We start from the raw sequence: 13,073 nt of genomic DNA, 5'->3' as shown, positions 1-13,073 counted from the left end.
TCAGTTTTTAAATAAGCACCTCTGCTTATTTAGCATCATTAAGAATTTTACAGACTCGGAGCAATGTTAGGCACTCTAAAAATTATAATTTTTGCTAGATAGAACTTTGAAAGATTAATATTGAGTATAGAATTTGAAGCTATAAAAATTAACATTTGTCTCCAAGAGCAAAGGCTGGGAAAAATAAAATAAATAAGAAATGTGGACAGCATTGTTAAAGGTTTTCACTGAAACTTTACTTGCGATAATTACATTTTCCAAATCTAAAATAGCCTGGCTCATACTTTTGTCAAAAAGTAGGAGAAACTGGGACAGTCTACTAGGCCACTGAGCTAAAATCATCAGCAGGGCTGCATTTTTTTTGGAAGCTGTAAGAGAGAATCTGTTTCCCTGCTTTTTCCAGCTTTTGGAGGCCACCGGCATCACCTGGCTTATGGTCCCCCTTCCTCCATCCTCAGAACCAGCAACAGGGGACTAAGTCCTCCTGCTGCCACCTCTCTGGTTCTCTCTCTTTTGCCTCCCTCTTCCATTTATAAAGACTCCTACTCTGATAATCCAGGATAATCTCCCTATTTTAAGGTCATTTGATTGTCAACCTTAATTCCATCTGCAAACTTAATTTCCCTTTGGCATGTAACATAACATACTCGCAGGTTTCAAGGATTCAGGCACAGACATTTTTGGCATGCCATTATTCTGCCTGCCACAGCCACTATCTCCCATCAATGTGCTGGAAAGCTATTGTATTTGAGGTATTACTGTATGATGTGTGACTCTTCAGCATGCATCCCTCTTTTTATTTAGCTGCACACCGATTTCACTTCAGGTTAACCATGTCACACTCCAGTCACACTCCTTTTAAATCAGGGGTAAAATGCCCCAATCTAGGTGAATCAAAGTACTGCATCCCCTGACCACAGTGAATGATTCAAGCTTATGACTAAATCAAGTAGCCAATAAAATCTCTACCAGGAAATGTACTGGACCTGTCAAAAAAGAGGTGTCTGTCTTCTGGGGTGAAAGGTAGAATGATAGCCTGGAGATGACAGCAACAGTCTTTGCCACAACTTGTGGGAGGTGTAGGGGGAGGTGAACCAATCCTACCCTGAAAGAGAAATAAAACCAATACAGAGGAAAAATGAGAAAGACACAAGGAAAAAGAGAAAGAGGGAATAAGAGAAAGAGAGAGATTCCATGACGGTATTATTTAAACTCTAGATCCAACTATACCTGACTTTGAAACCTCATCAATTTTGTTTTCCTTAACCTGTGTGAACTGGGTTCCTGTCATTTGCATCCAAAGGACTCATGACTTCTACATGATTTCTTTTAGCAAAATGGAATGAAGGCAATTCCAGCAAAATAAGGTGTAAGAAGTAAAAGAATTGTATCTGGTAAACATAAAATAGAGTTGGCATGGAATCCATATGGAGTAACTGGTTTTGCACCATTCATTTCTCAACTCCCTCTCTCTACTGCTATATTACAATTAATTAAACAATACTACATTGAGATACAAACATGAAGATAATACATGAAAACAGAACTCTCAAAGAGCTGTCACATGGTGAGCTGACTGGCAGGATAGTTTGTTACAAGTCCATGGCACAGGAAATTAAAGTTCCTGGAAATTCATGGTGATAGGCAGACCTATCTAAAATGTAGGGATTAGAATGAAGTACCTCTCTTTGAGTAAAAGTTTACAAAAGAAACAGCACAAGTCAAAGACACACTAATAACAATAGTTGTGATTCTATCTTGTTTACAATGTACCAGCATTTTATGAATGCTATGAAGTAAATAGTAGTATTTTCATGAGACTATGGCAAAGTAATTTATGGATTAAATGCTATTCCCATTAAACTACCATTGTCATTATTCACAGAATTTTAAAAAACTATTTTAAAATTCATATGGAACCAAAAAAGAGCTCGTATAGCCAAGACAGTCCTAAACAAAAAGAACAAAGCTGGAGGCATCAAACTACCTGACTTCAAACTATACTACCAGGCTACAATAACCCAAACAGCACGTTACTGATACAAAAACATACACACGAGCCAGTGGAACAGAACAGAGAACTCAGAAATAACATTGCACATCTACAACCATTTGATTTTCAACAAATCTGACAAAAACAAGCAATGGGGAAAGGACTCCTTATTTAATAAGTGGTGTTGGGAGACCTGGCTAGTCATATGCAGAAAATTGAAACCGGACCCCTTCCTTACATGTTATTTAAAAATTAACTCGAGATGGATTAAACACTTAAATGTGAAACCCAAAACTATCACAAAAAACTATAAACTATAAAAACCCTAAAAGAAAATCTAGGCAATATCATTCAGGACATAGGCATGGGCAAAGATTTCATGATGAAATTGCCAAAAGCAATTTCAACAAAAGCAAAAATTGACAAATGGGATCCAATTAAACTAAAGAGTTTCTACACAGCAAAAATGTTCATTGCAGCACTATTCACAATAATAAAGACATGAAATCAACCCATATGCCAATCACTGATAGACTGGATAAAGAAAATGTGGTATATATACACCATGGAATACTATGCAGCCATAAAAAGGAACAAGATCATGTCCAATGCAGGAACATGGATGGAGCTGGAAGCCATTATCCTCGGCAAACTAATTCAGGGACAGAAAACCAAGCACCACATGTTCTCACTCATAAGTGGGAGCTGAACAATGAGAACACATGTACACAGGGTGGGCAGCAACACACGCTGGGGCCCATTGCGGTGTGGGGTGGAGGAGAAGAGAACCCTAGGAAAAATAGCTAGGACATGCTGGGCTTAATACCTAGGTGATAGGTTGATAGGTGCAGCAAACCACCATGACACACGTTTACCTATGTAACTAACCTGCACGTCCTGCACATATACAATGGAACTTAAAATTAAAATTAAATTTTTTTCTAAAATGTAGTATTATGCCTGTTATACCCAAGAAAGTAACACTTTGAGAGGTTAAGGTTACCAGCTAGAAAGTGGTGGAGTTGGGATTTTAAACTACACAGTCAAAGTGTCTGTGCTCCTGACCACTTGATAGAGGAAATACGAATATTCATAGGTCCTCTCCTGTATATATAGATTTAGATTTTAGATTAAGAAATGGGGCCAGAGCTGGACACGGTGGCTCACGCCTGTAATCCCAGCACTTTGGGAGGCTGAGGCGGGTGGATCATGAGGTCAGGAGTTCAGGACCAGCTGGAAAAGATGATGAAACTCCATCTCTACTAAAAATACAAAAATTAGCCAGGCATGGTAGCACACACCTTTAGTCCCAGTTACTCGGGAGGCTGAGGCAGAGAACTGCTTGAACCCAGAAGGCAGAGGTTGCAGTGAGCCGACATCGTGCCACTGAACTCCGGCCTGAGAGACAGAGTGAGACTCTGTCTCAAAAAAAAAAAAAAAAAAAAGAAATGGGGCCAGTGTAGTCCTAGCTACTCGGGAGGCTGAGGCAGGAGGATAGCCTGAGCTAGGGAGATCAAGGCTGCAGTGAGCCATGATTGCACCACTGCACTCCAGTCTCTGTTACAGAGCGAGACCCTGTCTCAAAGAAAACAGAAACAAAAAAATGAACTTACATGTAAAAGAGAGGATTTTACATGTAAAGGAACGAGAACTGGAACTCATGAATAATGCCATCAATCATTGTTTTGGTTTGCATATCTAATATACAAATATACTTACTAAATATTAAGAAAAATTGTTGGAAATGTGATTTAATATCTAAGACCACAGTATCTGAGGAATCATATATTTAATCCTTTTTTTCTTGCTACAAGTTTCCTAATAGCTATTTTTGTTTTATCAATCATTTCAAGAGCAAGATATACTGTTTCATGCTGCTCACAATTTGTTCTAAATTCCATGAAGATTCATCATGCTGAATTTGTGGCAATCATTTTCCTAAACAAGAGACTGACGTTTTACCACAAAATTTCTCCTAGGGATTTACAGTTAGTCAGCAAAGTCATGTAAACTTCTTTGGAAAATTAGGAGGTATAAATAATATGTGGGAACAGAGGTTGCTATGCTAGGAAACTTCCCATGCTCCACTATGCATTTTAAGGAATATACAACTCTCAAATTGTACTGCATGATGTAGATGAGTCTTCTTGTAGTACTAATAAAATTACAAAAACATTTGTATAATTATTCATATTCATTGGGTACTTGAGAGTTAGAAAAATTATGAATTCACTGCATCTTTCAGATTGCATAACCAAATATTTAAAAATCATCTTCAAATATCAAAAAGCAGACAGAATTAATTCTAAAGTGAAATTTTAAAAATCAATGCTTTCCTAAGTTGCTAGTATGAGTTCAGATCATACAGACTTGTTCAAAAGCCATTTGTCAAAATGTATCATGTGAATTTGTTTTTACTCCGTAAGCAAGTTCTGGGGCTCTCACCTACATTTTATGAAGGATCCCCTTAAACCTCCTTCACCACACTTTCTAGTACTGCTACTGGCAAATTGGATTGACAGATTTTAATCTTAGCTTAGCTTATCTTTCCTGATGCCAGCAATAGGGCAAATGATCCCAAGTAGGCTATAGTAAAAAAAAAAAAAAAAAAAAAAAAATTAGTTGGCATTCCAAAACTACACATAGAATTCAATTCAATTTACCAAATACTTATTGAGTACAAACAGAAAAGCATAAAATAATGATAGGCCTAGGTCCCTGCACTTTGTAGGGTGGAAGAGGAGTTCCATGAGGCCTTGATAACATTGAATAATTAATTGTATAGCCATTGTCACCATCTTCATTTTCTTAGGAACCAATTCAGCCTGGAGAAAGGCACAAAATAAGGAAATTCAGAACACAAATAAACCTTAATATAATAATATCCTGCTTGCTAGATCTATCCATTGAATAACCAATATTTGAGGACCCACAAGGTACCAAGCACTATTTTATGTACTAGAGATACAACTGGCATCAAAACAAAGTCTTTGCTTTCATGAGGGTTAATCTAGTGACAATGCTTACTGGTCAATAACTAGGTAAGTGACTCACACTAAACCTTACAAACCAAAACCTGAAAATGGTGAAAAATTATCTCTTAGTAAACTAGATACCTGAGAGAACACAATTAGCAACTTTATTTTTTTAAGATTGGGATGTAATGGAATTTGCAACTGGGGAACAGAAATAGGACAGATGCCCCAATTCCAAGAGGAATCAGGAGAGGGAAGATATGCCCCAATTCCAACTGGGGTCAGGAAAGAGAAGACAGCTTAACACTAAAGGATCACAATGCTTTTTCCTCAAATGATACTCAAGCAATCTCAGTGTCGGCTTATGAAACGAAAGGACTGAGAGAGTTCTTTTTCAGATTTTCCAATTTCTACAGAACTATGATTGTTTCCTAAACCACATGTGTCATTGAGCAAGCCTCCTTACCCAATTGGACCAGCCACACCAGTTTCCCACGATTACCTCAGGCATCCTATGAAGGCCATACTCTGAGTCAGAAATGACAGTGCTCCCTGATATCCCTAAAAGTATGTCAATGATCTCATGAAACATACTTACACACATACACAGAAACATACTCAAACACATAGATATATATGTATGTATGGGTATAGGTAGGTGATTAGAGAGGCAGTTCCTATCTGGTTGGCAAAGAGGGACACAACTAGGTCAGGGTTCAAAACCTATTTACCCATTTTTTGTAGGGCAAATCCTACTTTCCCACATACCAAGAAGGTATTTTTCCACTGGCTGAAGAGAAAAGGAAAGAGGCAATATCGTGCATGAGACACTAGATTGGTGACATAGCTATACGTATTCTAACCTGTCCCCATCACAAACTGCCTTCTCCTTACCTAAATAAAAGCCTTCCTAGTCTAGAGGGTTGAAGCATATAAGCTACATTTTTGAAAACTGACCGTCTAAGTTAAATACCAAGATGTACATATCCTGTGACTCTAGTTATAAAGAGCATGAAAAACTGACACAATCAATTTATCCTGTTAGATGTCAGGAGAGCAGTCACCTTTCACAACAGGAGAAAGCTTGGCAGTTGGCATGAGGGACATACAGCGGTGCCGGTAATGTTCAACTTATTGATCCAGCTGCTGACTGCACAGGAGCATTCACTTGGTGAAAAATCGGCAAAGGAAACTTATATGTACTCTCCTACATCTATATTACATTTCAATAGAACGTATTTTTAAAATTTAGTTTCTCAACTTGTGGTTTACTACTGACTTATATTTAACCCTTCCTGAGACATTAAATTCTTTAGAAATTATTCGGGGCCAAGCAATGTTTTTCTAGCCAATTTGTTGAGCAATAAAATAAATAAATAAAATCTACAAACATTATTTGTCTTTCCTAATGTATCTTTGATCAAATAACATGTCCCCAGGTGGTTATATAAAACTACTTCTAAATCAGTTAATAGAAAACAAAAAAAAGGAATGTTTTCAGGAGTGCATTTTACCAAATCTCTAGGTTAGCAGTGCCTTTACACATAGGGGACAGGTGAGTAAAACTAATTACTGTACATAAGATTTTCTTACATATTATACATAAACCAAAGTGAAATGATAGTTATACTTTTGCTATCACAAGACCTGTGGGCCAAAATCTAATTTTTTCAATCTGTTCTTCTCTTCATTCAACTTGAAAATGATAAATAAGAATGGTAATAATAAAAGAGAGAAATCCCATAAAACAGATGAATATGGGAACAAGTAAATCCCCAGCACTATAACCTAACAGGGCTCTGCCTCCTCTCTTTCATACTGATTTATCTCTCTTCTGCCAAATTTAAGCACACCTGTACTATTTTCTTCCCTTTGAAAGGGCTACTATAGTAATTTACTTTAGCAAAACAACTGAACCAAACTTTGGTTCAATCCAGGGCCTCTTGTATGAGAACATCCTAATTCTATCTTAAAATGTTAATCAAAGCTATATATTTTATGAAATTTTTTGGTGGAATGGGTGATCTTAAGACATCTTTTTAATTTGCTTTTGAAAAGTTGGGACATGTAAGTAATCAAATGTTTAAGTAATTAAAAATAAGACAACTTTCTTCTCTCTACTTAAGAGTTTGTTAAAAAACATTCTCTAAAAAGATAAGGATTGATGGCTGAATGTTACCAACCACAAATGACAAGTATCTATTCATAAACACTGTATTTTTAGTGCAGTTCTCAGTGCCTTTCCTCCCCACTGTTCTGCTCTTGCCATAGAAGCCTAAGCTAGGGAAATATATCCAATGATGAATGCTAAGCACTGAGTAGGAAGGAGCATTTTGATATATGCTCATATATTACAGGCTACATACACATATCTCTGGGCCTAGCTCTTGGGTTTCTTAGTTAACAAGTGTGGATCTCCACACTGTGTACTATAACAGGTAGCTGTGCAACTTCTCAAGCTTCATTTTCATTTTCCTCATCTCTAACATAGGCACAACAGTATCCCCACCTCATGGTGTGGCTGTGGGAATCAGTTGACATAATGTACATGAAACAACAACCCTGTGCCTGGCATTTAATAAACGGCCAATGACTTGTAACTACGTTTGCAGCAGCAGTAATAAAAACTCTTCTTCTAAAAGACGGCTTTACAATATCACCTGACAAATACAGAATTTACAGAGACTAATACTCTGCCAAAAAGAAAAATTATCTTTTAAAGTAATCCAAGTAAAATGTGTATGAAAAGACTTTGAATGTAGCCTGGCTTCTTGCCAGATGACTTTCAGTCTCCACATTCACAACAAATACATTACTCTAAACAGCTTCAAGAAAGACCATGGACTTCTGAGTGACCTGTTGCAAGTCACTTACACTCTTTGAATCTCAGTCTCCTCACCCATAAAATGGGAGTAAGAATCTCCACAGCATCAGGAGAGTACTGGGATTTTAGATATTAGCAAAAGGCCTAACAGTATCTTTCAGATCAGGACATAATTATTTTAAAGCAGATTGAATAACAGAAGTCATCAGAGGATTTACCCAAAGCAGGAAAGATTGTAAGACAAAAATTTCCATCCTCCGTACTTCATTGTTCTCTTCTATGTAGCATTCTTGCCTCCTGTTGTACTCAAATGTTCTCCTCCTAAATGCTACAGAAGTTGATGATTTTATTTCATTCATCTCCACATCATCTTCCAGCCCCTCCATCACCTTCCAAGTACATATCAGTGGCTTGTACAAAGACAGTAATAAACTGATGCTTGAAATGCCCAACTGCAGAAGAATTTTTACCTCACTATAATTTAGCCCGAGGAAAGTGGGATCTTCCTCCAGAAAGAGGAAGAGAAGAACAGAAGTGTTTCCGGACTACAGATTATTTTTTTTAACCACCAGTGGGAAACATTTCAGAAACAATATTTTGCTTAGCTCACTTCACTCCCTTACTTTCAACTTAAGATTAAGAGTGGCATCTGAGAACAAAGCTTACCTATTTGCACCATTTCTTCATTACCAGCCTGGAAAGGAGGGGGAAAGCAAGAAAAAGAAACAGTTACTGGGTTTCATCTTATCACCTTGCGAGTTTTATTTCTACCATTAATGCTTTCCAAGAGCTAACTAATCAGGAGATGCTAGAGACTGGGATTGGTGCCTAAAGCCTGCACCTTGGTTTGTAGACGGTTTCATGAGACAATTCCGTAACAATTTGGGGAAGGCAGTTGTTTGCCCCTTTTCATTTTAATTTAACACTTATGAAGCCAGCAAAAATACATACACACACTCAATACTCTGTTCTGAAAATTCTACTGGGTCTGGATTAGAAAAGTCTATGAATTTAAACAGGCGAAAAGAAGCCTAACGGGGGCCTGATTAATCAGATTTAAGGTCAGGAATCAACTAGACAATTCTCTACTTTTTACCCTATGGTCGATTAGACCAGGCCGACCGGAGAAGCTACGAAAACTAACAGAGAAATTCTGTACCCAAAGTCCCATCGGCCCAGTGCTGATATAATTTACTACAAACGGCTCCCCTGGCGGAGCCTTCTCAAGGACTCTTCTGAGAGCATCGGGCTTCACCTTGAGTCTCCAAAGGGCTGGGGGCAGGGCCGAAAAGAAACAGAGCTGCAGTCAACTTAGCTTTAAAAAGAGGAGGAGTTGTGCAGAGGGGGAGGGGAGAAGGCGGCCGGCGCCTGCAGCCTCTGCCCAGGAAAACGCAGGGCAGGAAACGTCTCCAGCCCCCCTCCCCAACTGTCAAACCCTAGCCCGGCTGTGGTACTCCCAGGACACGTGTCTACAGGATCTCTCCCTGTACGGCCCAAGGACTTCCTGAAACCCCCGCCTCCAGCTGCCCGAAAAAACCGTGAGTCAGTTCGGAGGAGAGAAAGCTCCAGGAACCCGACTCCGGCGGCAGCAGCCAGAGCGCTGGGATCCCGGACCCAGTGTCCGGAACTTCATTCAAGCGCCCAGACCGCCCTCCAGAAAGGGGAAGCCCAGATGACCCGGCGAGGATGGGAACTGGCTGCGGTTTGTCACTAGGAATTGTTACGAATGTCACAGACTGGTGAAGCCCTAGGTGTGACAAGCCTGGGCTCCCGGAGTGAGAGTCATAACCTCCCGTGCAACTCAACCCTCCACCCCCAAAAGCCCGCACGCTGCGCCCAGCCCTCAAAACACCGTTACTGAACGCGAAAGATAACAGGGAAGGGTGGGAGGAGAAGGAGGAAAGAAAGGAGGGTAGACAGGGGAGGAACTTTTCGGGAAAAGGTTGGGTTTGAGTTTTTTATTGTTATTATTTTCCACTTACTTGTCCATCAGCTGAAGTCCTAACCTCTACCAGAGCGGCTGCTATCAACCAAAGTGACAGGAGAACCATCACGAGTCGAGTTCACTTTCCAACTACTGGGCAAAGCAAATGCCCACAGCAAACCCCCCCAAAATAAGTTTCTTTAAGAAAAAAAAAAGGAAAAGGAAAAAAATGCAAAATAGAAACAAATGATCTTCTGTGCTTTGCTTCAATGAAAATGAAATTTGAGCTCTGAGACTGGCCCCCTCTGCTCTTAAGTTTTTTCCACTTCACCTTCTCACCCCGTCCTCCCAAACAGAGTGTGCAGGAGCGAGAAGGTGCTGCAAGCGGGCACAGGCTGAGCCCGGGAGAGGGGGAAGGGACGAGGGGCTTTCCAACTATTTCTGCCCAAAGCAGCTTTTTCGAGGCTTTTCGAGCACCATTGGTCCCTAAGGTTAGCGCGGAGAATGCTTGAGTTCCCCGGAGCACAGCAGGGGGAAGTATTAGCGAGAGAGACGAGCGAGCGGGAGCGGGAGAAAGAGGCAGGGAGAGGGCGACTCCGCCGCACACGCAGAGGTGGGGGCGGGAGGAGCGAAGGGGAGGAGGAGGAGGCAGGCGGAGGAGGTGGGAGGAGTGGGCCGCTCGCCGGCTCCTGTTGCTCGCACCGCGGCAGTCTGCTGGCTGCTGGCGACCCGCGGGGCGCTAATAAGGCGTCCGGAGCTCCCCGGACTGCCCCTCCCGCCGTGGCGCCCACGTCACGCGGGGCCCGAACCGGCGCCCCCCGCACCGTGTCAGGATTGGTGACCGCTCAGGGGCTGGTGTGGCCCGGGCTCGACCTCCCACCCTGGAGCCTCTCCTTCTCCGCCTAGGGCGAAAGGAGGGGAGGGTCCAGGGGCGCCACCGATCCCGACTGGCGGGACGCGCATTGAGTTAATTATAGGAAGGGGGAGGGTCCAAGGGCTGGTCCTGGGCTGTAGGCAGTTCACCTCCTCCAACCTCCACTGTTCTCCCCGCCAGAGAATTCTCCCCGAAGTGAAGCCCTGGAACCTCCAGATCTTAACCACGTGGTGATCTCCCCTCCAGGCACCAGTTACCTCCCACGTTTTGGGAGGGGGTGTCCTTCTTTATAAGCTCTTGTTTAGGCTTTATTCGTTTATATTAATTTTAAAAGATACCACGTCCTTTCCTTGAATCTCCCGGATGCTTCCGTTTATCACTAGAGTACACAGGCCTCAGCGACTCTTCCTCACACCCAGATTAAGTTATCAAATGATTTCTGCCTGCTGTGGCCTGGCGCTTCCTGAGGGGAAATGACACCAACCTGAGAGTTTGCTGGAATCCTAGCCCAGGCCCAACTCCCAGGCGTAGACACCTGTGGGTGCTTTCCAGAAAGCAGACAGGAGGAAAAGGAAATAGCTCCAACCTCCACTGACCGGTCCACGAGCCAGGAGTGAGTAGACACAAATTTAGATACGAACTTCAAGACTTCAACTGGACAGAGTGTTAAAGAGGCTTGCCTACAATAAAACGAGCTAGTGTTTATCTTGCTATGAGATGCAAGATAAGTCATAGTTCCCGTTCTTTTTTAAAAGCAATGTTAGTTTGGAGGGTTTCCTATAACTTCGATTCATTGTTTATTCCTAAAGAGGTAAGGTGATGGTTGTGCCTTTAACTTAAGCCTGGAAAGATTTGTTGTTCACTGATGTTTTATCTGCTAAGTCTTCTCAAAATTGTATATCGAGGACATTTACATATACAAATGAGAAACTAGGTAACTAAATGGTCCCACCTAGTAAAATAGGGTATTAGGTCAATTAGTTATTAATTGGAATTAGAATTAGACCCCAGCACTGAAGTATCTCTAAATTACTATTTTCCTTCAATTAAAGCCTGTGGCACTTTTGTAACCTGTCATTGACTAGCTATGCAGAAGTGTTTGCTAAATTTTACACCGGGTTTTCCCACTCATTAAAAAGAAGTAACCCTAAACATTCGATAAATTAAAAATTTGTCAATTTACACCGACAAGTAAAAGAATACTAGAGATACACATTAGGAAATCTAGGTTCTAGGCCCAGCTAACTGTTGTCTTACCTTGACAAGTCAGACTAAACCTCTATTTTGGTTTCTCCTCTATGAGATATTTGAGATCTAAAATCATCTGATTTTAGGTAATAACAAATAATGTATTTAACCATGGTGTTACAGTAGGCCCTTTTGTGTTAATTTTGCAACATTCAGACATTAGTTATCACTTAACTCTTGGCACAGCAAGCAATTCATGTGACTTTCAGGAAAGCAGCGGCTTCAGACATTTTTGGCCATGACCATAGAGAGAAATGCATACTGCATGGCCACGCAGTAAAAATTTCATGATTCAGTACTTACCTGTACTGCATGCAACAACCCTGATATTTTTCTGCAAATTCTTTCCCCCCAACCCCAATTGCAGATGAGGACTCAATTGATTTCACAACTCAATAAGTCATGACTCTCACTTTGACAAAGATCAATTTAAGAGCATACAATAGGTATTTTTAATTCTAAATGAGTTCTAATTAATAGGGTTCTCCCAATTATATATTGTAAGGCAGAGTTTCCCAAAGTATTCCCTGGAATAAATATTAAATGTTTTACTATGAAAAGGAAATGTCTTAGACAGCCAACTGAGCTTATGAAATACTTCGGTAAATGAAACAAAATGGATGTCCTTATTTCAGACTTCAGGGTACCTGTTTAAACAAACAAATTTGTAGTCCCAGCTACTCGGGAGGCCGAGGCAGAAGAATCGCTTGACCCCAGGAGGCGGAGGTTGCAGTGAGCCGAGATCGTGTCACTGCACTCCAGCCTGGGGCAACAAAGCGAGACTCCGTCTAAAAAAAAAAAAAAATTGTGAGTCTTCAAGGGGAGATGCAGTGCAATTTGGTCTCCTTATTTATATGACCATAGAATCCTTTTTTCTCATGCTTTATCCTCTGTGGAACACACATGGGTAAATGCCATTACAAAGCACATTTAAAGCAAAATGAACTTCAAGTTAGGTAGGTTGGATTCTCATGAGGATTCAGCTTCAGTTTTCTCAACTCCAAAATTGGTATCATAGTACTACTTTTGCAAACTGTTCATGAAAATTAACATGATCTTATATGTAAACTCTAGCACATTGTCTAGAACATGTAAGGGCCTCAGTGTAATTTTTTGAATAAAACTAATGGCATACATACAGATGGCTCATTGGTAATACAGTATGGCAAGGTCTAAAGAAAAAAGGAAAATTTAAACAGCTAAAATGTGATTGAATTTTAATTTTACCAGAGATG

The 13,073-nt window shown here is 40.6% G+C and overlaps 1 protein-coding gene across 1 annotated transcript in view; it reads right to left on the bottom strand.

Moving 5' to 3' along the window:
* ADAMTS3 (ADAM metallopeptidase with thrombospondin type 1 motif 3) overlaps window positions 1-10,297 on the bottom strand; it is a 287,705-nt gene extending 277,408 nt beyond the window's left edge. Inside the window, exons 1-2 of the mRNA XM_015138553.3 lie at window positions 9,775-10,297; window positions 8,459-8,486 (exon numbers count right to left, since the gene is read on the bottom strand). Of these exons, the coding sequence (XP_014994039.3) occupies window positions 8,459-8,486; window positions 9,775-9,843 (97 nt within the window). The 5' untranslated portion in view covers window positions 9,844-10,297. The remainder of the gene's footprint in view (window positions 1-8,458; window positions 8,487-9,774) is intronic.
* Between the last annotated feature and the right edge of the window lie 2,776 nt (window positions 10,298-13,073).

The sequence above is a fragment of the Macaca mulatta genome, chromosome 5, assembly GCF_049350105.2.
Source record: "Macaca mulatta isolate MMU2019108-1 chromosome 5, T2T-MMU8v2.0, whole genome shotgun sequence".
Taxonomy (NCBI): domain Eukaryota; kingdom Metazoa; phylum Chordata; class Mammalia; order Primates; family Cercopithecidae; genus Macaca; species Macaca mulatta.
The sequence above is the reverse complement of the archived record's forward strand: the minus strand, read 5'-3'. Positions and strand labels throughout refer to the sequence as shown.